This window comes from Onychostruthus taczanowskii, unplaced genomic scaffold, assembly GCF_017590055.1.
Source record: "Onychostruthus taczanowskii isolate IOZ18803 unplaced genomic scaffold, ASM1759005v1 scaffold82, whole genome shotgun sequence".
NCBI classification, from domain to species: domain Eukaryota; kingdom Metazoa; phylum Chordata; class Aves; order Passeriformes; family Passeridae; genus Onychostruthus; species Onychostruthus taczanowskii.
In genome coordinates, this window is record NW_024506112.1 from 3,638,993 (window position 1) to 3,660,823 (window position 21,831).

At 48.7% G+C, this 21,831-nt stretch overlaps 1 protein-coding gene across 1 annotated transcript; it reads right to left on the reverse strand.

Moving 5' to 3' along the window:
* Positions 1 to 4,093: 4,093 nt before the first annotated feature.
* Positions 4,094 to 17,422, reverse strand: CUNH4orf54 (chromosome unknown C4orf54 homolog). Its single transcript, XM_041424475.1, is given in 3 exon segments — positions 4,094 to 7,737; positions 12,059 to 12,714; positions 12,717 to 17,422. Coding segments are annotated over 2 exon segments (4,038 nt in total). The 5' UTR covers positions 16,108 to 17,422; the 3' UTR covers positions 4,094 to 7,737; positions 12,059 to 12,067.
* Positions 17,423 to 21,831: the final 4,409 nt, after the last annotated feature.

The following is a 21,831-nucleotide window of genomic DNA, read 5'->3' on the forward strand; positions in this document are numbered from 1 at the left end:
GCTTGTTCTTCATTTTCACATTCTTGTGGCCAAAAGCAAAAGTAACCCTTCATTTTTTTTTTCTTGGGGAATACAGAAGTCTGTGTTTTTGATGTGTGGGAAGAACAATTATGATGTATAAAGAATGATTATTTATAAAGGTATTTTAAAGTATTTGGGTGTTTTAGGCCTATGACCTAACCCCATTCAAATATCCAAGTACAATTAACATCCAGATAGGACCATGAATTCCTGCTTACTCAGTATTGCCTGTTTACAAAAAAGCAGGTGTTATTTGACATGATTTTAAAGGATTTTGTGGGTTTTTTTTTAAGCAGGCAGAACTTGATTATTATTATTTATCTTTTGGAGTTTTTTTTTATTAACTGCTGTAGTTAAATACAATTGATTAACAGTGTGGGGTTATGTTTCCAGAAAGAACTTACAGTTGCCTTAATTCTGTTCTCATTGAAATCAATGGTGTAATTTCTGTAGCTACCAGAAGCAGGAGCAGAGTTAAGCCAATACTGGCAGCTCATCAAGGCTGCCTCCTAAAAATTTGTGTCCCTGTGTGTAATCAAGGCAGGGGCATTTCAAAAAATGAGAATGCAGTAAGGCAATTCTGAACTATGAAGAAGGAAAGGATCTTGAAAGAAATAGATTTTGCATGCACAGTCTGGCAAAGCTTGTGCTGGGCCAGAACATTTTCTTCTAGGTAAGGTAGGCTTGTATTTCAATGCAAATTATAATCACTACTCAGAGAAGTCCTCTGATTAAAATTACTTAGACACTTCAAGCAGTGTCTTCATAGGATCTGTGGGAAAAAAAAAAAAAAAAGTTTTACATCAGCATTACAGATTAAAAAAGAATATACCCCATCCCAGCTCAGCTGACCTCTGATCCATCTGATTTAATTCTTATAGAACAAGGTGGGCAAATGCTGTTGACAAAAAAAAAAAAAAATTTTTTTTTTAAAAAAAAAAAAAAAGCAAAATAAAAAGCCAAGAAGAATTGATTATTTTAAAAAAACCCAAACCTAAAAGCAGGCAGGAAAAACTCATAAATTGTCATGAAAAAAATTGATTACAAGATTAAGAAAAAAATCCAAACTCTTTTGTGTTGTAAAAAACCAAGAGTGCAGAAATCTGCAAAAATCAAACTGTCAGTGGGATGAAATGGTCTACTTGTTGTCTTTCCTGAAAATGCTGGCACATTTCTAGTCAAAGCCTAAATAAAACAGGTTAAAAATACAGTGTGAAGAAATTGTTTCCAGTCTTATTGTCTGTTATTTCTGGGTAGGGAAAGCGTCTCATTGGGGAAGGAATGCTGTTGATTGGGGTAAGAGGAACCATTTTACTCACCTTCACAATATGAAGCAATAACTTAAACTGGCACTCACATCCCAGGCTCCCTCTAATCAGGAGACCTCCTGCTCAGATGAGGATGCACCGTGGGCTGGAGGTGCCTGCCCCAGCCCTCTGCCCAGAGGAAAGACCCAGGCACTGCTCCTCAGGGTCAGTACTGCCCTCAGCATCCACTCACAGTCTGCTCCCTGCTGCAGACACTCTGATGCCTCCACTGCTGCTTCAGGAACAAGCTGAAGACAAGCTTTTCATTTGTTATTAATACTTGCTCTTTGTGTCACACAAAACAAAAATAAAAGTAGAGATACTTACTCACATGCCAGCAAGAGGCAGTTTCCTCCTGAGGTGACCTGACACCCTAAACACAGAAGGTGGATAATGAAATATCTGCCAACACTCATTTACTTGGAAAGAGTCAAGATATCAACAGACGACACCTCAGCCCCACTCTGCCAGGCTTGCCTATCAATTTACAACCCAAAATCAGAATAAAAAGGTTCTAGATAATGCAATTTATATCTGTAACATCTTTGTCTGGTGCCAGCAATCCTTACACCTTACCAGCAAGGCTTACCCCTTCTCAGTTGTGTCAAATGGAAGAACCAGCCTGTAAGGGCAGTTGGACCTCCCACAGCTTAAACCCTTTAACAAGCCCCTGAGACCCACACTGCTCCTTCAGGAGGGATACATGTCTTCATGGATACCCCCTGGCATGGCAGCAGATGCTTCTGAAGCCATCTGACCCCAACAGCTGGACATAATGGGGATTCCAGGAGAGGTTTAGTCCAGCAGCTGGGTAATGGAAGGCCATGGCTTCCTTACTTGGGCTCCATAGCTACAGAAACAACAAAAGTAACAAACTTCTAAAAATAAGGTGAAATTAATACATTGCTCAAGCCTGCATTTGAAGGGAAAACACATTTAGGGTTACAAACAAAGCAAATGCTCTGTTAATCCAATCAGTGGGGGTTAATCAAGATGTAAAATATGTATTTAATAATGGTATTACATCTACTTTTAAGTAACCAGCAGCAGTAGCAATTAAACAATAATTAAAACATGAAGTTCAGAGAAGCAAACAAATGCTTGGTCCTTTCTAATTGGAAACCACAGAAGGAATAGTGCAATGATAATCCAGGTAAATCCAAAAATCAAGCCACTTGCAATAGAGCAATAGAGACTTGGAAACTTTCCCCTACAGGTTTCCAGGATTGCTAATTTTTAGTGTTTTTCATCTACTCTTAAAAAATATTCATATATATAGGGATAGAGTTTGGGTTTGGCAGGAAGATTACAAGTTCTCAATAGCAACAAGCCTAGGGGTCAGCAATTTTAATAATAAAGGCCTAGGTGCCTTTTTTTTGGTTGGGGTGGTGTTTTTTTGGTTTTTTTTTTTTTTTTTTTTTTTTTTTAATTATGTTCTATGTTTGGATCGCTTGTTTAGATCTGACTAAGTTTTAATCAGGGAATTATCTGCTTCTCATTTTTACTTTGTTCCTACTCCTTTTCACAATACAGTTGCACTTTTACCATCACTCCTACCAGTGATATTTTAACGGCTATGTAGAAACTTACAAGATTTTCTCCAACAATCCTTGAAAATCCCAGACATATTCCACTTTTCAGTTTATTTAAAGTATCATAAAAAATCCTCATACTTTAATTTCAGTGGATTTGTGTGGTGTGAGGCACTTTGTGGCTGGACAAACACTGATTGCATTACTGGGCTTCTTAAGGAAAGGTTCAAGTTCATGTCTCTCAATTTATTTGCTTTTCACCTCTCTTTTGTGGAGGTTTCAGCTTCAATTTTCCATCTATTGTGAGAAACCAGCAGTGCTGTGAAAATCTTACAACAGAGCTCCACTGAAATCAGGCTCCAGGAGTTCTCCTTCAAGAAAAGAAGAGTTCCCAAATTTTCCAGTTCACAGCTGCAGGTCCCTTTGCAATTTCAGACCTCTCTGATTTTAATAAAGTGATCCAAGGTCTTTCTCTCTGCTCTACACACCCACTATTATTTTTTGTCTGTTTTGGTCACCCTTTATCTCCTGGTAACCCAACTTGCTTCAGTTTTCCTTTAAGCAAAAGTGTTCTTTTAAACTGCAAAAGTAATACTTTTGTTTTCAAGTCTGTTTGGGGATTTTTTTGGTGTTTAACTCATGCTTTTTTAAACACTTGGACTTAACAACAGAAACCTTTTCAATCTCCATGAAGACAGAAGAAACACACTAAAGCAGCAAAAGACTTTTTCCCAGTAATTGTTCAAGCAACAATGCTATCCACTAATAAACTCATCTTATCTTTGCTTGTATTGCAATGTTAGGCAGTGAAGATAACATAGAGAGTGGGCATAAAAAAGTTATTCACCCCACCAACTGCTCTCTCTGAACACATTACAACAGACAAAGATGCAGTTCTTTGGATACCCAAACCCATTCACCAGTCAAAGACAGTTCAATGAAACTGGGGAGTTCTTTCTTAAATTATACTTGGGTAAGAAAATAAGCAATGCCAACTTCCCTTTGTCATAAGAGGAAAGAATAAAGAGAGATCAGGCCAGAAAGAGATTTTCAGTGTGGGGACAAACTCAGGGAGACTCTGAGTGCAGGGTTTTTGATGTGCTCTCTGGTGTAATCCTTTCTCCTGTTGCTGTTTACATGTTAAACCAAGTAGTGCCTCTGTTTTCACTTGTTCTGCACAACAGCCAAGGTAACTTTGCAAATATACAACCAAGCAGGACTGCAGGCTTACTTGCAGTGTGTCTTTTACTGAAAAATACATTTTATTTATCATAACATTCAAGAGAAAAAACAAAAACAAAAACAAACCCCAACATAATACAAATGCCAACTCATTCAGTTACAAACTTTGGTACTTGGCAGTTCCAGACGCTCTGTTCTCACGTGGCTGTGACGCCCCGAAGTGCTCCCACTGCAATTCCCAGAGCGACGCCGCGTCCTTCAATCCCAGGCCCGCGGCACCCTGCAGTGGGATCACTCTGGGTTTCAGCTACACACTTGCCACAGTGTTGTCTCCATTGAGAGCAGCTCAAAGAGTCCATTTCTCTCCAGTTAGACATCTTCTGTTTCTTAATTCTTCCTCCACAGGCAACAGTCATCAACACGATGCGTTCACGGCGTTTTCCCCTTGCCTTACAGCCCACCCCTCTCTCATCAGACATACCACCCACATCCTCTTAACAATCATTATCCTTACTTCACATTTGCACTTTTAAATAGCTTTACACTGAAAACTGACCACCCCTTTAAAAATGAGAGGAAAAATAAAGGGGCGGGGAGGGGGGAAAAAAGAAGAAATACAAAAAAAAAAAGAAATAGGTGAAAAAAAGCACAAGCATTTTTGAAGTATGTGTTCTCAGGTAGCCACAAGTTAATGGCAATATATAAGCATAAGGAATGACACTTTGGCCATCAACACTAAAGAATCAAGGTAGCACTGAGTACAGACAAGGGGGGAAAACACCCCACACAACCCATAAATACATTTCAAATCATTCACCAGTTGATTCACCAAGAGCTGAATTTGATACTGAGTGAAACCAACCCTGTTGCAAAAGACCAGAACAACATTCTGGTGCATCACTCCAGTCTCCCTCAAACTTTTAACTGAATCCTGACCTAAAATGCATGGACAGTAGGCTGGTGCAGCCCTCAAAAGCCTGAGAGCAGGAGCGGGAGGGAACTTGAGTGGTGCACAGGATTTTGCCCTGCTTTGCACATGGGGTGAATTTCAGCTGTAACATACTATGACTGCACCGTGAAACATATAATACTAGCAGCTTGTGAGCCCTGACATGGAGGGTTTGACTCTAATCCAAGATATGTGGTTACACATCACCCCATGCACTGGAGAAATTCACCGCTGGGTATACAGGGAGGAGCACCATATTACCAGAGCTTTTTTCTGGTGACCTTTTGTGGCATTATCTGCTGGGTCCGGCTTGACTCAAGCCCAGAGATCGGGTTCTGCAAAGAGAAGAACCTGGTGCTCAGGTCTGCAAGGCATTCGGCACTCTGGGATGAGTTCAGCAAAGCTTTGCATAGATGGGTGGAGGAAAAAATCCTTCCACTGAAGTCCCCAGGAGTCTGCTTAAGTGTCTGAAGTTGGAGATGCATGTGAAGGCTTTGCTGGGTTAGCGAAGCGAAGCACCTTGCAAAACTGACCCCTTGATGCAAACAAGAAGTCTTTTTAGTAAGAGACAAAATCAAGTAAACACTGTTTGACATTAGGATTGACACATTTCACTGAAGTAAACGCCCCTGAGAAAATAAATAGCTGTTGGTATTCCCTCATTTCATTGCTTTCATCTCCACAGGCAGTGAAAAATAAAACCCTGCAAAATTTACCTCCAACAAACACATGTTCAAATCCTGGGCAGTTGTTTTCTATGCTTTTTTTTTTTTTCCTTTCAAGTACACCGGGTGAAACTGTAAACCTGAGGTTGTGTGTGCAAACCTATATCTTGTAAACTGCAACGGGAAACTCCGCTCCGAGCACCGATATAGGAAAAGGTAGGACAGGAACACTGTGGAACAGGGATGCTAGTATTATACTGAACGTGTATGTCACAGGGAGCCATCCACTCTGGTACCTGCACTGTCCTGCAGTCCCAAGTACGGTTCTGTCTAACACGGATGCTCTAATCACAACACCTATCAGTCAGGAGAAAGGTGGAGAAGCATTCCTCTCCTCTAAGAGGCAGTCAGCCCCATCCCAGGGGGCAGTTAGAGCTTGTGATGCAGGCTGTACCGCTGAGGAGCACAGGGATGAGCCTCACACGAGCTGTGCTCTAGCTGGGCACACCAAGCTCTTCAGAAAGGGCTGGAATAGTCACTGGATTTCCACAAGGGTGAAAATGAGTGAGAAGGTACATGAGAAATCACTCGCTATCTGCACACTTGCAGTGCATTTCATCCTGAGGGCAATTACAATTTGTGCCTGTAAACAAATAAATTGCATTGAGATACAATCTCACACACTTGCTTAAAGACAGTTCTACCTGAGTTTTCTGTACCTCGTGAGTTACTCAGGAAAATGAAAACCCAGGGCTTATTTTAAAAATGGGAAACTTTCCTAACTGCAGGAAGCCTTGAGAACAGGTGGAGAAAAATCCTGCCTGTGGGCAAATGCTTAAATAAAGACTTTTGGGGTTTGCATTTAGACTTCAAAATTCTAATCTGTTACCTCAAGATAGCTTTATGTTATATCATTTAGGTTTGGTCTCACATTTCTTTGCTTCCCAAAACCAAAATTTTGGGCAGGGAACAGACTATTGAACTTCAGTTTTACTGTCATAATAACAATTCTCTTTGGCTGAGACAAACTAGTTGCTGGTAACAAAACAATCAGTTTGAGCAGAGTTGGACATATAAATCACTGCACTGTCAGTAATCGTATTGCATATTTTTTGTTCAAAAGGTAAGTATTTTCTTAGAAAATTGTAATTTTAGCCCTCAGATGAACCTGTCAAACAGCTAAAGAAACAACTCCTTAGTATTGAGGCTGTAACATTTAAAAATGAATCTCACAGGGCAGTGACTAGGATTATGTTTTCAACAATGTTGCAATTTAAGGAAGAACAGACTGCGGTCTTAAAAGAAAAAAAATGCTTTTCTCACCTTTAGAACCAGGATTTTAAAATATTACATTCAATTTCTGGTTTCCCAGTATTTAAACTCTGTCCTAATTAAGGCAACTTGTGATATTCAACACAGTACAGAGGAGCAAACAAAAAATGAAAGCAATCAAATGTGTTTTCTGACACTTACACAGTTTGTTTTGAACCATAGCAAAAATAAACACTAAGGATAAATTTAACACTACAGCTCTCTTCCTTTGCAATTCCAAGTGAGAAGCAGAGAGTACAAAAACCCATCTGATTGCAAATTGTGACTAAAACCTGTATGGAAGACCCTCATTTACTGCAATAGGAGAGAACTGAGGGCTTAATTTCATTTTTGAAGAGCTGCAGGGCTGCACTGGATCATCACAACACATTCCAGGGACCTGAATGAAGCTGTGTGGTGATCCACACTGAAACACTGCTGCATTTACACCCTGCATTTTACAAACAGCTGTAGTGGCATCACTACCATTAGCTACCAGCACAGAGGCAATGCCTAAAGCCTGCAGATCGGCTTCAGTACAAAAAGAACTTTGCACAGAATAATGCAGTAATTTAGTGCTGCTCACATAATTAAATGTAGGCATACTCCAAAACAGGGGGGCATTTAGGAGAAAACAAGAAACTTACATGCTTGTTTTGTATGATGAAGCAAAAAAATTGAGAAAACTGTAGAAGCAGTTTTTAGGATTAATGTTGAAGAGTTACCAAGTGTATTTCAAATTAAAGAAGCACAATTCTTCTTCCTTATCCCTGTGGAAAAAAAAACAAAACCAGAAAAGCATCATTAATATAGATTGTTAGAGCACTGCCACAAGAATCTGAACAATGTTTACTCCTCTGGAGAAGTTCATAAATACCTCCTTTGTCGTCACACTGTTCCTGCTCCTCATTTCCTACGCTACTGCCAGCCATCAGCCAAGGGCACCCAGGTTTGCAAACCGAGCCAGTTGCTGGGCAGCCCTGGTGTTTAGAGCAGATCCCATCCTTGCTGCTCAAGGTGTGGAATGTGCTGTGCCTCCCAACCCCAGGCTCCCAGCAGACAGGTCCTGGGGAGCCCCAGGGACACAGGTGGAGAGAGGCCAACGTGACCTATGCGGGATCTCAGCGATCCACCCGCGCTGTTCAAGACCTGGGCGCTCTCCTCACCAGTACAGCATCCAGCATGGAACACATCAGGAAAAGGGAAACAACCCACACCCACGTGCTCTAAGATTTGTGCAGTTAACTCTTAAATACTGGCTCAGGAAATCACTCTGGGCAGGAGGAGTCATTAAGGCCACCAGGAACTTTTACTGGTACCAAGGCTCAGCATGACTGAAATGTTTCCTAAGTAGCCACAGTTTCGAGCACAAGGCCACACCTATATCCATTTGTAGACTGATTTACTAGATCAAGTGTTAGAGCCTGTTTGGTTCTTGGAATATTCCAGTACTTCCCACTAAAACTGGATAAATTCTTTACTAAATTCTCAGCAAAGGCATCAGCATAAGTAAGTCCTATGTGCTGCATATTATGCTGTAAGCTGACTTCTTGACTTAGTAATGAGGAACATACATCCTCATGAACAGGGAACAACTAAAACAAAGTGTAAAAATACCAATTTATGAGGCTTTAAAACTATTTTTATATACTATCCACACAAAATTAATTTTCAAAGGAAAGCATAGATTATGTGATAGCAGTTAAGAAGAAAACACAACTGATAAGTATATTTGCTTATGTATTCCTGTACCTGTAAGGTGTTTATGCTCATGGTTTAAACAGAACAATAAAAAAATACCTTTCCAATATTGGCAGTACAGTTTACTACAGTTGCTTTCTACTTTGCTACCTTTTCTTTTCTCATTTATTTACCTAACAAGAGGCAGAAACTCCAGAGAGTAAAATATGGGAAGAGAAACAAAAGTTAAAGACACATTTTCATTCACTCCTACTGGGAATGAGCTCCTGTCAGGCAGTTCACTCTCTACAGGCTGCTTCTGTCTAGGCTTGGATGCAAGTTTATTTGAACTGAAAATTAGCTTCAAGGAAGAAGTGCAGCAGCCAAGGATGATGTTGCTAAAGCTCCCCATTTACTGGGAGTGAAGAAGAGGAGGGAGAGAAGCAACCATAAGATATTGCTCAGAAATATGCACCTATTTTCCACTATTTTCTGCATATCAAAAACTTAAGAATAGTTCAGAAATGGCGGCTTGGATTTTGTCGGAACACAAACTGATGGGATCCATTTCATCCCAATGATTATGCAGAAAAGAGCACAAGATACAAAGGGAAGAGGTGGAAGAGCAGCAGATGTGCAGGGGATTCGGTGTCAATCCACCACAGGCATCACACCATCAGCAAAACTTCAAGTCACACTGACCCCCCACAGGTGACAGAGACCAAGATGGAGCAGTCCTTTACACAGTGATACAGTTTGTGAATGAAGATGTGAAAGAAATTGGGCAAAGAAATGAAGAAGAGAGTATGTGCAGTGCAGAAAGGAATTCAGGAGTGGAGAAAAAGAGCATCCATTCAGCTCATTTTGCCTAGCAAAAAAAGGGACCTGAAAGGACAGTACGTTATCCAACTCTCACACTCAAAGGATGAAATCTGGCTGCTTTAAAATCCATTTTAGCATCTGCACAGCATTGCTGCAATCAAAAAACCCTGGTCTGGTGTGAAAGCAATTAACTGGAATTAAAAAATGTCCGCAACAGTTCACCCTGAGATTCACATGAAATTTTACTGCTGTTCTTGTTAGGGGAAAAACACTGAGGAAACAAATGCTTTTCATCAGGAATGGAATGCCAACAGATAGTGGAAAAGAATGGAAAACAAAAGATAAAACAGATAATAAAAGAGAGAAGAAGAGGAAAAATTATCCACAGGGACACGAAAGTCATGTAGGTGAATGAAAATAACAGGAAGAAGAAGGCTACAGATGTGATGCCCTTCTGGCATATAACTCATTTTCCACAGAGAGATAAGATACAGGAATAACTAAAGTCTAATGACAAGTTAAACACATCCTGCACCATGCAGTTAAAATTATTTCTTTTAAGACTGTCAGAACAGGTCGAGGGAAAAAAGTGCATCCATTGTCCAGCAGCAGGACACCTCCCTCAGCAGGTCTGGGACAGCCCAGACATCCCTGTCTGTATGAGACAGCAAATGCCTTGGCATGATCCAAGGCTGAAAGGATGGCAAATGAAACTCAAGTCTGCACCCTGCTGAATGACCTTCTGCACTGAGCATGCACCACCAGTCTTTTGGGGCAGCTTTCACACAGCTCTGCCATGGTAGAGCTCTGACACAGCACAACAAAGCAGGGCTGCTGTTTTAACTCCACCTGTGAGAAAGAGCAATTTGGTGAGAGCATCACCTGCCTCACCAGGCACTGAAGGCAAGCTAAGTACATGATAACAGGACAATCCTTTGGGAACTGAGGGACAGGGCACACCAGGAAATATGTTTTTCACTTTTAAAGAGTGAAAAAGACACAAGAAAAGCTGGAGGTTTTTGTTTAGTGTTACAAATGCATCTACTATATACCCCACCTTTAAAAAAATGTCAAATCTCTCATCTGAAATCTAACAAATCCCTTCTGCAAGCCATTTCAATTCAGCCTCCAGACCAAAGGGAAAATAATTAACTACTTTCTGCCATTTCATCTAGGTTCTCTGACTTTACTGGCAAGATGAACTCAAGCAGCACAGCAGAGCTCAAGTTAAACTGGCACGTTGCCTGTCCTGAGTGACCCATAAGGGCCATGAAAACAACTTCATCCACAGCCAGGATAAAAGAAAGGAACTTTCAAGATAAAATAATTACAAACAGAGAAGTAAGTGTATAAATCACATTGATAAGGTTTCATTCCACAAATAATCTACTGTGTAGTAGGTGATGCAAACAAAAAAAATTAAAGCAAAATAAATAACGCAAGTGCTGGAAGACAAAATTTACCCTCAAGCATGCAACGGGGCAAAGCTCAGCACAAACTGGTGACAAACCCAAACTTCTGGCTGTTGCCACTCTTCCACTCTTTCTCTCTGCCTTTTCATACACACCAAAAAACCAACTCTGTGAATTCTTGGTAAGCCACAAAAGATTTGGCAGCTCTACCTAATACTGCACGTGATAAAGATGAGCCATGCATTCTAATGCAAGAGGCAGAAGGAGCAGTGACATCAGTCCTGAAGGCACTTCTGCAATATTTTAGGTCTTTTAACATGAAATGTTCCTTGGTTATTTTGCACAGGACATACTGCACCACACCAGTTTCAGTGCACGCTGAAAGGACAGCTCAGTGTCCCTGCATGCACACCCCTGAGTTTGGAGGCTGGCCCTGGGTACAGCCCCAGGTAGCTGGACACTGTCAGGACTCTGGCACTACAAGCTCAGAGGTGCAGTGTAAAACTGTGCTTTGCAGCAGAGCCCCGGGGAGCCCTCCTGCAGCACAGCACAGCACAGGCAGCTGTGGGCACCTCTGCCCCTGCCAGCAGCCCCACGGCTCCCAGAGAGCGCACCTGGGACTGCTCCATGCATCCTGCTCCCTCACCCCACTAACAAGAAGGACCCAAAATAAGGGTTTGCTTCCATCAGACCCCTCTCCCGCTCTTCTTGAGGTTGGGGAGAAACAGGTACAGGGGAAAGAGAGAGGTGCTCACCTCCCCTTGGGAGGAAGAGGTGAGAGGTGAGACAAGAGGAAGATGTGATGCCAAGGTGAAGGGGCTCTTTCATGGCTTGCAAGATGAGTCCAGATATGAATCTAGAGATGCCCAACCACACTGCCATTCCCGGGAGCAATGGGAGGTGCCCCAGCCATGGGGTTGCACAAATACAGGTTGTGTGATGAGTGGCTACGGTGTGCTTCTCTGAAACTGCCAAAAAAAGAAGCTCCAAGGACTACTGAACTGCACGGAGGGGTGTGCCTAACCTTTCTGTATTTTACACCCTAGTGAGGGCCCCCGTGGACCCTTTCTCCCCTGAGGAGAAGCCGCGGCGCTGCCGTCATTTGCGCATTAACCCGCTCTGCCCTGACCCATCACGGGTGACTGCCGGGCCCCACAGGCAGCACACACGCACTCACCCGCGCTCTTCACCGGTGCTCCACCACGAAGCGCATGGTGGTGCCGTCGAAGGAGGGCGGCGCGACGATCCGCGGGCCGGTGGCCGGCGCCGTGATGCTGATGACCGGCTTGGCCTCGGCTGCCCCGTGCCGCGGCGGCGGCGGGCCCTTGCTGGTAGCCACGTAGTAGGGGCTCTCGGCAAAAGCTGCCTCTGGCGCGGCGGGGCTGCCCGGCTCTGCCGGGGCGCTGCCGTCGCTGCCCGAGTGGGACAGCGGGCGCTGCAGGGCGCCGGCGGGCAGCACGGTGGCGGCGGGCAGGAGCCCGGGGTAGAGCATGTACGTGGTGCCATAGGCACCGGCGTTGAGAGCAAGGGGCGAGAGAGGCAGCGGGACGGGAGCCACGGCCGGCTGCTGGGGCACCGGCACCTCCACGTACTGCCCGGTCTCGGGGTCGAAGAGGCGCCGCTTGAGGGGCTGCTGCACAGGCGTGTCCACCAGGTAGTACTGCCCGGTGCTCACGTCCAGCAGCACCTTGCGCTGCGTCTGCGGGAAGGGCTCGGTCGCTGTGGCCGCGGCGGGCACGGAGGGCGAGAAGCAGAGCAGCGGCGGCGGCGCGGCGCCGGGCAGGGCGGCGAAGGGCAGCGGCGGGCGGTACAGGGCGGCGGGCGGACCCTCGGCGGGCGGCGGGGCGCGGCGCGGGGCGGCGGCGGGCCGCGCTGCCGCTGCCGGGCCAGGCTCTCGAAGGCGGCCGCCTTGGCCGAGACCTTGTCGGCGGCGCTGTTGGAGGGGCGGCGGGGCAGCCGCTCGCTGCTCGGGCCCTTGCCCGACGGCTCCTCCGCCTTGTCCGGCGGCGGGGGCGGAGCGGCAGCGGCGGCGGCGGCGGGTCGGGAGCCGGCGCCCCGCTCCTGGCTGGCGATAAGGGAGAGGACGTGGCTGTCGGTGATGGGCAGAGGGTCGCTCTTGCGCTTCCACTCGCGCTTGTTGAAGCTGTAGAGCTCCTCCATGCTCCGCACCGCCGCCGTCAGCTTCTCCAGCGCGTTCTGCACCGGCGCTGCCTTGCTCTCCTCCCTCGGGTCCTCCTCCGGTCCCCGGCCCCTCTCGGGGGGCGGCGGCGGCGGCGGCTGGTGCCGCCAGGGCGCGGAGGATTTGGAAACGATCTTGAGCACAGCCGGCTGGCGAGCATCGCTCTTGTTGGGGGCGATGGTGGCTACTGGCAGCCTGCCCGAGGTGCGGTGCACCAGCACCGTGCCCTCCGGGGGGCAGGCGGGCGCCCTGCCCGCCGCCTTGGCCCCCGCCTCGGTGGGCTTGGTGCCGGTGTGACCGACCGCCTGGCAGGTGATGACCACGGGGGAGAGCGACCGGGGGACACCGGCGATGACCAGCTGCTGCCGGGGCTTCTGCTCCGGGCCGCCTTGCTCGGAGGCGCCGCTGCCCTTGTCGCTGCTGTTATCTCCCGAGTCAGCGCTGTAGGAGCTTTTGATGAGCTTCCGCACGTCCCGCACCTGGTGGAGGATTCCCTGGGCTCTGTACTTGCTGTCCCTCACGTCGCGCACCAGGAACTGTGGCACTTTGTCGGGGCCGTCGCCGGCCTTGAGAGGCTTGAGCGGCTGCCCCCTGCCCTCCTCCGGCGGTCGGCCTGCGATCTGCGGCGTCAGCAGCTGGGCGATGCTGAAAGCGGCGTCCCGGGGCTGCTGCAGGCTGCCCAGGCTGATCTTGATCTCGGGGGCTTTGGGCTTGGCGGCGGGGGGCGAGGAGGCGGCGGCGGCCGAGGACACGGCGGCGGCCGCGGCGGAGCACTTGGTCGCCCTTTTGCCGGGATCCTTCTCCCGAGGGGTGTGCTGAATGGCGGGGACGAACAGGCGGGACATCTTGGTAGACTTGCCGGCAGAGATCTCGCCCAGGTCGGCTCGCCAGTCGTTCTTGGGAGAAAGTTTCAGCTTACCGACGGGCGCCCTCTCCTCCTTCTTTTCCGCCTCCCGCTCCTTCCAGGACCTGAAGGCGCTGTTCTGGCTGCGGAGGAAGGTGGCCTTGATGGCCTCCGAGGCGCTGCGCTTCACTTCGCACAGCTCCTCCGACACCGCCCGGTCCAGGCTGCGGTTCCCCTCGCGGGGCGTCGACGCCTTGGAGGCCGGGGAGCGGCCCCCGCCGCCCTCGCCCGCATCCTCCGCCGGCGCCGCGGTGCAGTCCGAGCCGCCCTCCGAGTGCCGGGAGTTCTGCCGCTGCACGCCAGCCTCCCGATGCCGCTCCCGGCCGGCGCTGCCGCCGGTGGGTTCAGGCTCCCGGCCCGCGCCCGGCCCGGTGTAGGAGGTGTCGGTGATCTCGCCCCGCTCCATCTTGAACTCGTGCTCCAACTGCATCTTCTTGGAGATGACGTTTTTGAGGAGGCTGGAGGCGAACCTGGACTTCTTGCTGGACCCCTTCCCGCCGCCCTCCGCCGCCGGCGGCTCCCCGGCCTCGGCGGCATCGCCGAGGTCCAGCAGGGTCACCACCCGGGAGCCCGCCCGCAGCCGCCGCGGCGTTTCCACGTGGGCGATCTCCCCGTCGAGCTTGCTGACCACGAACTCGAGGGCTTTGGTCTGCGAGCGGCCGGAGTGCAGCAGGCTGGGCTCGGCTCTCGGCCCCAGGCTGCCGCACTTGAGGTCCAGGTAGGTGGACCAGCGGTTGATGCCCAGGGCATTGTCGGACAGGGAGGCGGAGGAGGCGCGGGAGCCGGGGCGCAGGGTGTCGAAATAGGGGTACGCCAGGCTGCGGAAAGCCCTGGCCGTAAGGTTTCGCACCTCTTTGTCGGCATCGTCCAGCTCGCTGACGGCGCTGGAGGCGCCGCTCGAGTGCTCCCCTGCCCTGGCGGCCCCGCACCGCGTCTGCAGCCGCGCCGGCACCGCGATGAACTTTTTCGCGTGGTCGCGGACCGCATCCTGTTTTAAACTCGCACTGCGGTCGGGAGCCGCGGCGACACGGAGACTCATGTCGCCTTCATGCTTGGCAGCGTAAACAGTGTTTTGCTTTCCGTGCACGTTGCTAGACTCATTTATAGCCCGGGAAGCGGCTTTGATTGATAGGAGAAGCTGGGCGCCCGGGCTCCCGCCGGGGCGGCCGGGCTGCTTGGACCGGCTTTCCCCCGAGCTGGCGCGCTTGTCCCCGCCGGGGGTGTCGTGTTCGGAGGTAAGGCTGACGATCTCGGTGCTGCTGGTGTTGTCGATGCTGTCCGTCTGGTTGTTGGGGTCGCTGGTGGTCGTGCTAAGGTAGCAGCTATTCTCCTCCTCCTCCGTCAGCGTGTCTCCCGGGGTCTCGTCGCTCCCGAAGGAGGCGTAGTCAACGAAGGAGTAGATCACGTTGTTATCCTCGAAGTCCCAGCGGGCGGCCAGCCCCGCGTCGAAGTCCATGTCGTGGTCCACCTCGCTGAGCTGGATCTCCTGCGTGCTGATATAGTGCGCCTCGTCGCGGCCGCCGCCGGGAGGGGTGCCCGGGGGGGCGCCGGGGGGAGTCGCCTTGCGCCCCGCGACCTCATCCTCCACTTCGCTCTCGTAGCCGAAGGACGACGAGGAGGTTTTGCCCTCCGTCGACACCGGGTCGCCCATTGCGGGAAAGTCGTCCGCCTTGATCACGGGCGAAGGGCAGGAGGAGGAGGAGGACTCCGGGCAGCCCCCCGCCTCCGGCGTCCCGCCGCTCCGCGCCGCTCCCACGGAGCCGGGGCCGGTGTCAGCGCCGCATTCCGCCGCCGCCGGGGAAGGAGGGCGATCCCGCCCGTGGTCCAAGGATGCTGGCTCCGCTTTTTCTCCCGGGGGTCCACCGTTCGCCGAGTCGCCATCCCCGGTCCCACAGGCTCCGCTGTCCGGTGCGGGACCGGACGCTCCCTCCGCGCCGCCGGCCGGGGCCAGCTCGGGCTTCTGGCGGCTCTCCTCCGGCCCCTGCGGCGAGCCGCGGATCTCCACGTACGCCGCCTCCCTCTCCTCCTCGATGGGCGCCTCCGGGCCGGGGTTCGGGCTCGGGTTTGTGCTCGGGTCCCGCTCCGCATCCGCGCCCTCCGGGCCGGCTCGGGGGCCGGCGGGCCGCTGGCCGGGCGCGTCCATGCCGGGGCCGTCGGGGCGCGGCAGTGGCCCGCGGGGGCGGGCAGGCACGTGCCGGCGGGGACGGGGGGACAGCGGCCGCCCACGCCCTGCCCTCCCTCCCCTCCTTGCCCTCCCCTCCTCTCTCGTCCCCTCCTCCGCCAGGCGCGCCGGCTCCCGGCCCGGGCGGGCATCGCCGCCGGGGGGCGGAGGGGTCGGGCCGGGCTCGGCTCCCCCCGCAGCCCCCGCGGCACAGGGCAGCCGGTCCGGCCACCGCGGGGGAGCTGGCCCTGCACATCCCGGGACGGGCCCAGGTCCTACGGATTTTCCGAGATAGTCTTCACTTGCACGGCTCCAGGCGCGGACTATACATAGAGCCGGCGTCACTTAGGCCGGCTGAAATCCTATTTTAAACATCTGTGTTTGCCGGAATAAAGGCCCCCGGACACCCCTTGGAAGGGGAGAGCCTACAAAGATGCTGGCACTGCCCAGCTCCCCAGGGAGCCGGCGGCACCGGCTGCAGGAGACGAGTGCCAGGGCACCGGCGGAGCGCGCAGCGTGTCAACAGCGAGTGCGCCGTCGTTCTGCACGCAGCAGCGGCCAAGCAGCTATCTTCTTCCCTAAACTGTCCCCCTGCACCCCGTGGCCCCATTTGCAGGAGGTGTGGTTGCATAGGGACACCCTATGGATGGCAGCCTGGCACTGCGCCTTTACAGTAGTTCAGAGAGCCACCGGTCTCCAAGAAATCTTTCTCTTTCCAAGAAATGCCGGTTTAGACACAACCAGCACCTGAGACCTATTAATAGGCATTTCTGTGGCGTGCCTGACCTTTGGTGGCTGAGAGCTTCACTGAGCGGACCCCAAGATGACAAACCAAAAATCAGTCCAGCACCATGGAAGTTTTGAAAAGGCAAGCTGTTAAACACTGAGAAGGAGAAACAAAGGAAAGAGAGCAATGTTGAGAAGCAGCCCACAGGTACAGAATGCAGGTAACATCCTAAATTCCCAGCTTAAAAAAACAACATCCCAAATTTAGAGAACACTAAGGTGAGCAAGCTGGCATTGGGCTGGTAACACTGAACTGAGGTGCAGGAAAGTTGTGGAAATCACCGAAGTGATCACCAGGATCCAGGACCTTACAGCCACATGCACTGGCATGGTGTGCAGCCATGCCAGGGATGCCACAGGACCAGAGGAGCCAAGATGCAAAACTGAACCATCCCAGAAGTCTTCCCAGCACTGTCCATGTCAAAACAAGGATTTTTCAGTGCTCCCAGCTCCTCATCCCACCTTGTAGCCAGGTGGCTCTGCTGCCATCCTCCCACTCTTCCTACTGCCTCAAGAAAAATGACCTGCCTTTTTCACTGAACCCAAGTGGACTCTTGTGAGGCTCCCTGCAGCAAGGGCAGGTTCATAGCCTGTTTCAGATAAGGGTCTCTGCTGCCTGGAGGAAAACAAGTGAGGTGACTCCAGCTTTTAGTCCTCTACATAGATACATGGCTGTTTCTTAGGCTGTAGATTGACAGGATAGAAAATATTACTGAAGCACCACGTGATATTTTAACAGAAAGACACATCCTCCAAACCTGGAGGGTTTGGAGTAAGTCAGGTCACGTGCAGTGAGGCTCTCCCCAGGCAGCAGGGATAACTGATTTCCATCCTTAGTGAGTCTGTCCTGCCTCCAGTGTGCTGTTAATGAAAAGACGGGCACCAGGTTTTATGGGTACTAGGCTTCCTCACCTGTCTTAGCCCTGGTTTAAGTAGCTTCAACTCCCCTGGTGCACACAGCGACTGCAGTTCTCCACAGAGCTGTGGTAAGAGGCATCCTCATCCCCAAACAACTTCACTGGGTTTTGTGTCCCATCCACACATTTTACAGCTTGCCTCCCCTGTCCCAAGCAGCACAATAAAATCATGACATAACCAGAGAAAGACAATATTTTAGCACATTATTAAGACACATCTTAGTTTTAGTTGATGATGGGCTAAGAGTAGATCCTTAAATACAGTCCTTTCCAAATGCCTGGGATGCCAAGGAATGCATTTTAAACCCTGATCATTCATTGTACTTGGGTGGCTGCTGGCAGCTGTAGCAGCCTGGCCTTCTGCTCTGCCTTCTACCAGATGCCTCCTCTCAAGCAAGGTCTCCACCCCAAGTTCTCAGTGCCCCACACTGTGATCTCCTTAACCAGGGTCTCAGGTTACCAGGGTCTCACACTTAACTCTCCCCTCTACTGTTTGGTTTTCCTGCATTAAGAGTACACAATTAATCAGATCTTTGCTCCCCAAACCTGCACAATTGAAAGTGGTGTTATTTTTTTGAGTAACAGTTGTTCGTGTATTCCTGCCAAGATCCTCAGACAAGATCCCCACCACAATGAGCATCGAAACTTGACTCTTTATTTATCTATTTTCACAGTCCAGCTCCTAGCTATGGTCCTGAGATGTTTTTTTTCTGCCCTTTTCCTTTGGCGGTATCTTGAACTTAATCTACTCAATCTTACAAACCCGGACAATGACTCTCCCAGCTGAGGCAGAAACCACAATGGAGCACTCCTACATGTATGTTTATAACATACTTATGTCTCCAGCACAGGGAATTTATGCCCTGGTGACAAAAATACATACATAAAATCCACACCTGTTCCTCTCCACTTTCAGTCAGGGCTGGTCCTGGAGGCCTGCATGCCTTAGGCTGTCAGATCAGGGTATTTCCCATGGCACTAAGACATTGCCACAGGGTATGGAGCCACAAAATCCTAATGTCATTTGTAAAAAGTGAGACTCTGACACCCAGCTTAAGTGCCCTAATCATTGCATGGTGTTAGAAGAGTGGGGGAAAATGAGAAGGATTTCCTCCTCTCTTTTTTGTAGCACAGATTTCTGCTCTGATGCTGTGCCAGCTCCTCAGAGATGCTTTGCTGCGAGTCTGGCCTCGAGCAAAGCGTAAATTCCATGGGGTTTAGGCTTAATGCCTTCTCTCCAGCCTTTCCTCTTAGCTACCATAGTGTCAGCTTTTGTAAAGCCTGTTTTGGAGGTGTCTAATAGCCTCCATGCATCGCATCCAAAGCTTGGGTGCACAGCTTGGACTGGGTGCTGGCTCCCCAGGACTGCCTCACAAAGGATCAGAGTGCTTCAACAGCTTTGCAAAGGGGTAGATGATTTGGGGGTTATGCTTTTTTCTGTATCTATTACAGTTGCCAGAAAAACTCTACAGCAAGAAAAGTGTTAGACTGCTTGGTCACAGTCAAAAGTACACAGGAAAACTGCAGCTCCATCACATCTTCTTGCAAATAGCATTTCTTGCTCTGTGCTGGCATGACATCTCCACTGATTAATAATCAGATCAATGTGATTTTGTTGATAATGTGGGATATAAGTAACTAACATGTCATCCATATGATTCTAGCAATACTCAGCTGAGGCACGCATTAGCATCAATTACTCTCTTGTGGTTTCCACCTTTAAATCTCTCTCGCTCACTAAAGGTATCAAAGTCTAAGATTTCTGCATCCAAATTTGTCATGAAGTGTTACTGGACCTGTCCTGACAATCACAGAAAACCTGTGTGTTTAATGCCTTTTGTAACACAGTAGGTACTCCACTTTTACACTCTTTCTGGTAAAAATAACAACATACACTCTTTAACCACATTCTGTCCTTTGCTCATAGAGGTAAAGGTGATAGGGAAAATGTAGATAGGCTGAATTAGCTCTGCACCTTAAAATGCATTACTCATGGAAGTAGCAGGGAAGTAGGATTTAAAAGGGAATTGAGAAGAGGCACTTAAAAGCAGAATCAAGAGATGAAGAATGAGGGAGACTCTTAACTATGCAGTTACATAGGAGACCATACAGAAGAAGGCATAGGGTTTTTTTTCCCTTTAACTGAGACAGACAGGGAAGTGAACAACTGGTGGGGGAGTATTTAGCTGAGATTTCTCTGACTAGGGAAAGGTAAAATATTAATCTGTTAATTTAACCTTAGGAAACGTTAATACCACTTTACATATTTTAGTTATTACAATGTTAAGTGATCACAAGGGAATTATAAAAATCAGATTCATACAGAAGAAAAATCAAATTGTTATTTTCATGGAGAAGACAAACACTGTTCCAGTAATTAAGATGATCTGCAGAAGAGGTTATGCTTCTTGCACGGAAAGTGATGTCTTTCACAAAACAATAAGGAACAAGCACAAGGGTTCTGTTGAATTGTGTACACACAGCAAAAGACACTCACTATAGGTTCAGAGAGAGATGAAGAATGATAGAGTCATAGGGAGAAGCTTTCATTTTTGGCTGATTATTCTCTTGAGTAGTATTTGCATACTGCTGGATTGAATTTTTTTCTCGGTTGTTTTCTGGTAACATTGCACATTATCAAAGTGAGGTCTGTGGTAATCTTTGAAATCAAAGCAAAAAAAAAATACATTACTGGAATTTAGATGTATTTCTGTGTGTGTGTGTGGAGAAGGGAAAACTGAAAACAGCACCCTGATTTTCTCTCAGGACTAGTACCCACGGAGGGAGCAAACTCCACTTTGGAATGGAAGAGGTGGAATTGTGGCTTAGCAATAAACAGTGAAGGCCAGCACACATTATAGATCTCCAAGTGCTACCAGATATACTGAAAGGAAATACAATACCCACACATGCGTGTTGGTATGGAAGATTATTAGCAAAACCAAGTGAAAATAAAATGAGATTTTTGTAGCTTGCACTAAAATGGTGTTTCTTACAGCATTTAGCAAGGATCTGACTGAAAAAGTACTAAGCAAAACACTAAGTGAAAACCAACACCTGGATGGCTCAATCCTTTCTCTCACAGAGACTATGCTAGTCAAGGGGATCTTTCTTTCCTTTTCCATCCGAGCCTGTTGAAGAGATTGAGGGGCTTTTCTTAACACTCAACCTGCAAATGGAAACCAAATGTGCACTCCTTCCTGGCAGACCTCTCCCTCTCAGTGTCAGACCTTTCCAAAGAAACCCCAGAGCTGGGTGGATTTCAAGACCTAACCTGAGTGCTTGAGCTTGCATGATTCCAGGACCTTGGTGTGGCTCTCCAAATGGGAGGCTGCTTTTCCTCCTAGGATGAGAGAGGACTGAGTTCTGGCCACTGCCTTAGGCTGTGCAGTGCATTCCCATGTAAGTGAGCCCCTGCCAGCAGCAGGGGCTGAAGGGCTGGTGGAACATCAACCCCCATCCTCCCACAGCTCCCTCTGGCCTTGCTACCAGCAGCTCCTGCTGGGTGCCTTACATATGTTTTTAAAACAGATCCTCCCCCTTGCTACCCATCCTTCTCTTCCAGACCCCAAAATCTTATGCCAAAACAAACAGGCAGGAACATAATCCCAGAACGAGTTTAGATTTCAGCCTTGCTTTTCAGTTGTGCTGCAAATAAAGTCTAAACATGTGTTCATGTATTTATATGGGGTGTCTGCTCCTCAGACAAAATAAATCAAATACTTGCTGAATTTTGTGCATGACAGATTAAACTGTGTCTACAATGTCAGTGACATGAGAATGTTCTGGTGGCTATTACATGCAGACAGCAATAGCACATGCAAACTGTGGGAATCTGTTGAATAAGACTAATTATAAACACTTTATTGCTTTCACAAACATCCTGGCAGGTGCCTGTCCAGCCTGCACTGACAAACTTCTGCTTGCAGAGGCTTCATGGCTTCCCCAGGCCAATTCTCTGGTACCTGATTATCCATATACCATCAGAAAAATGGTCCTCAGG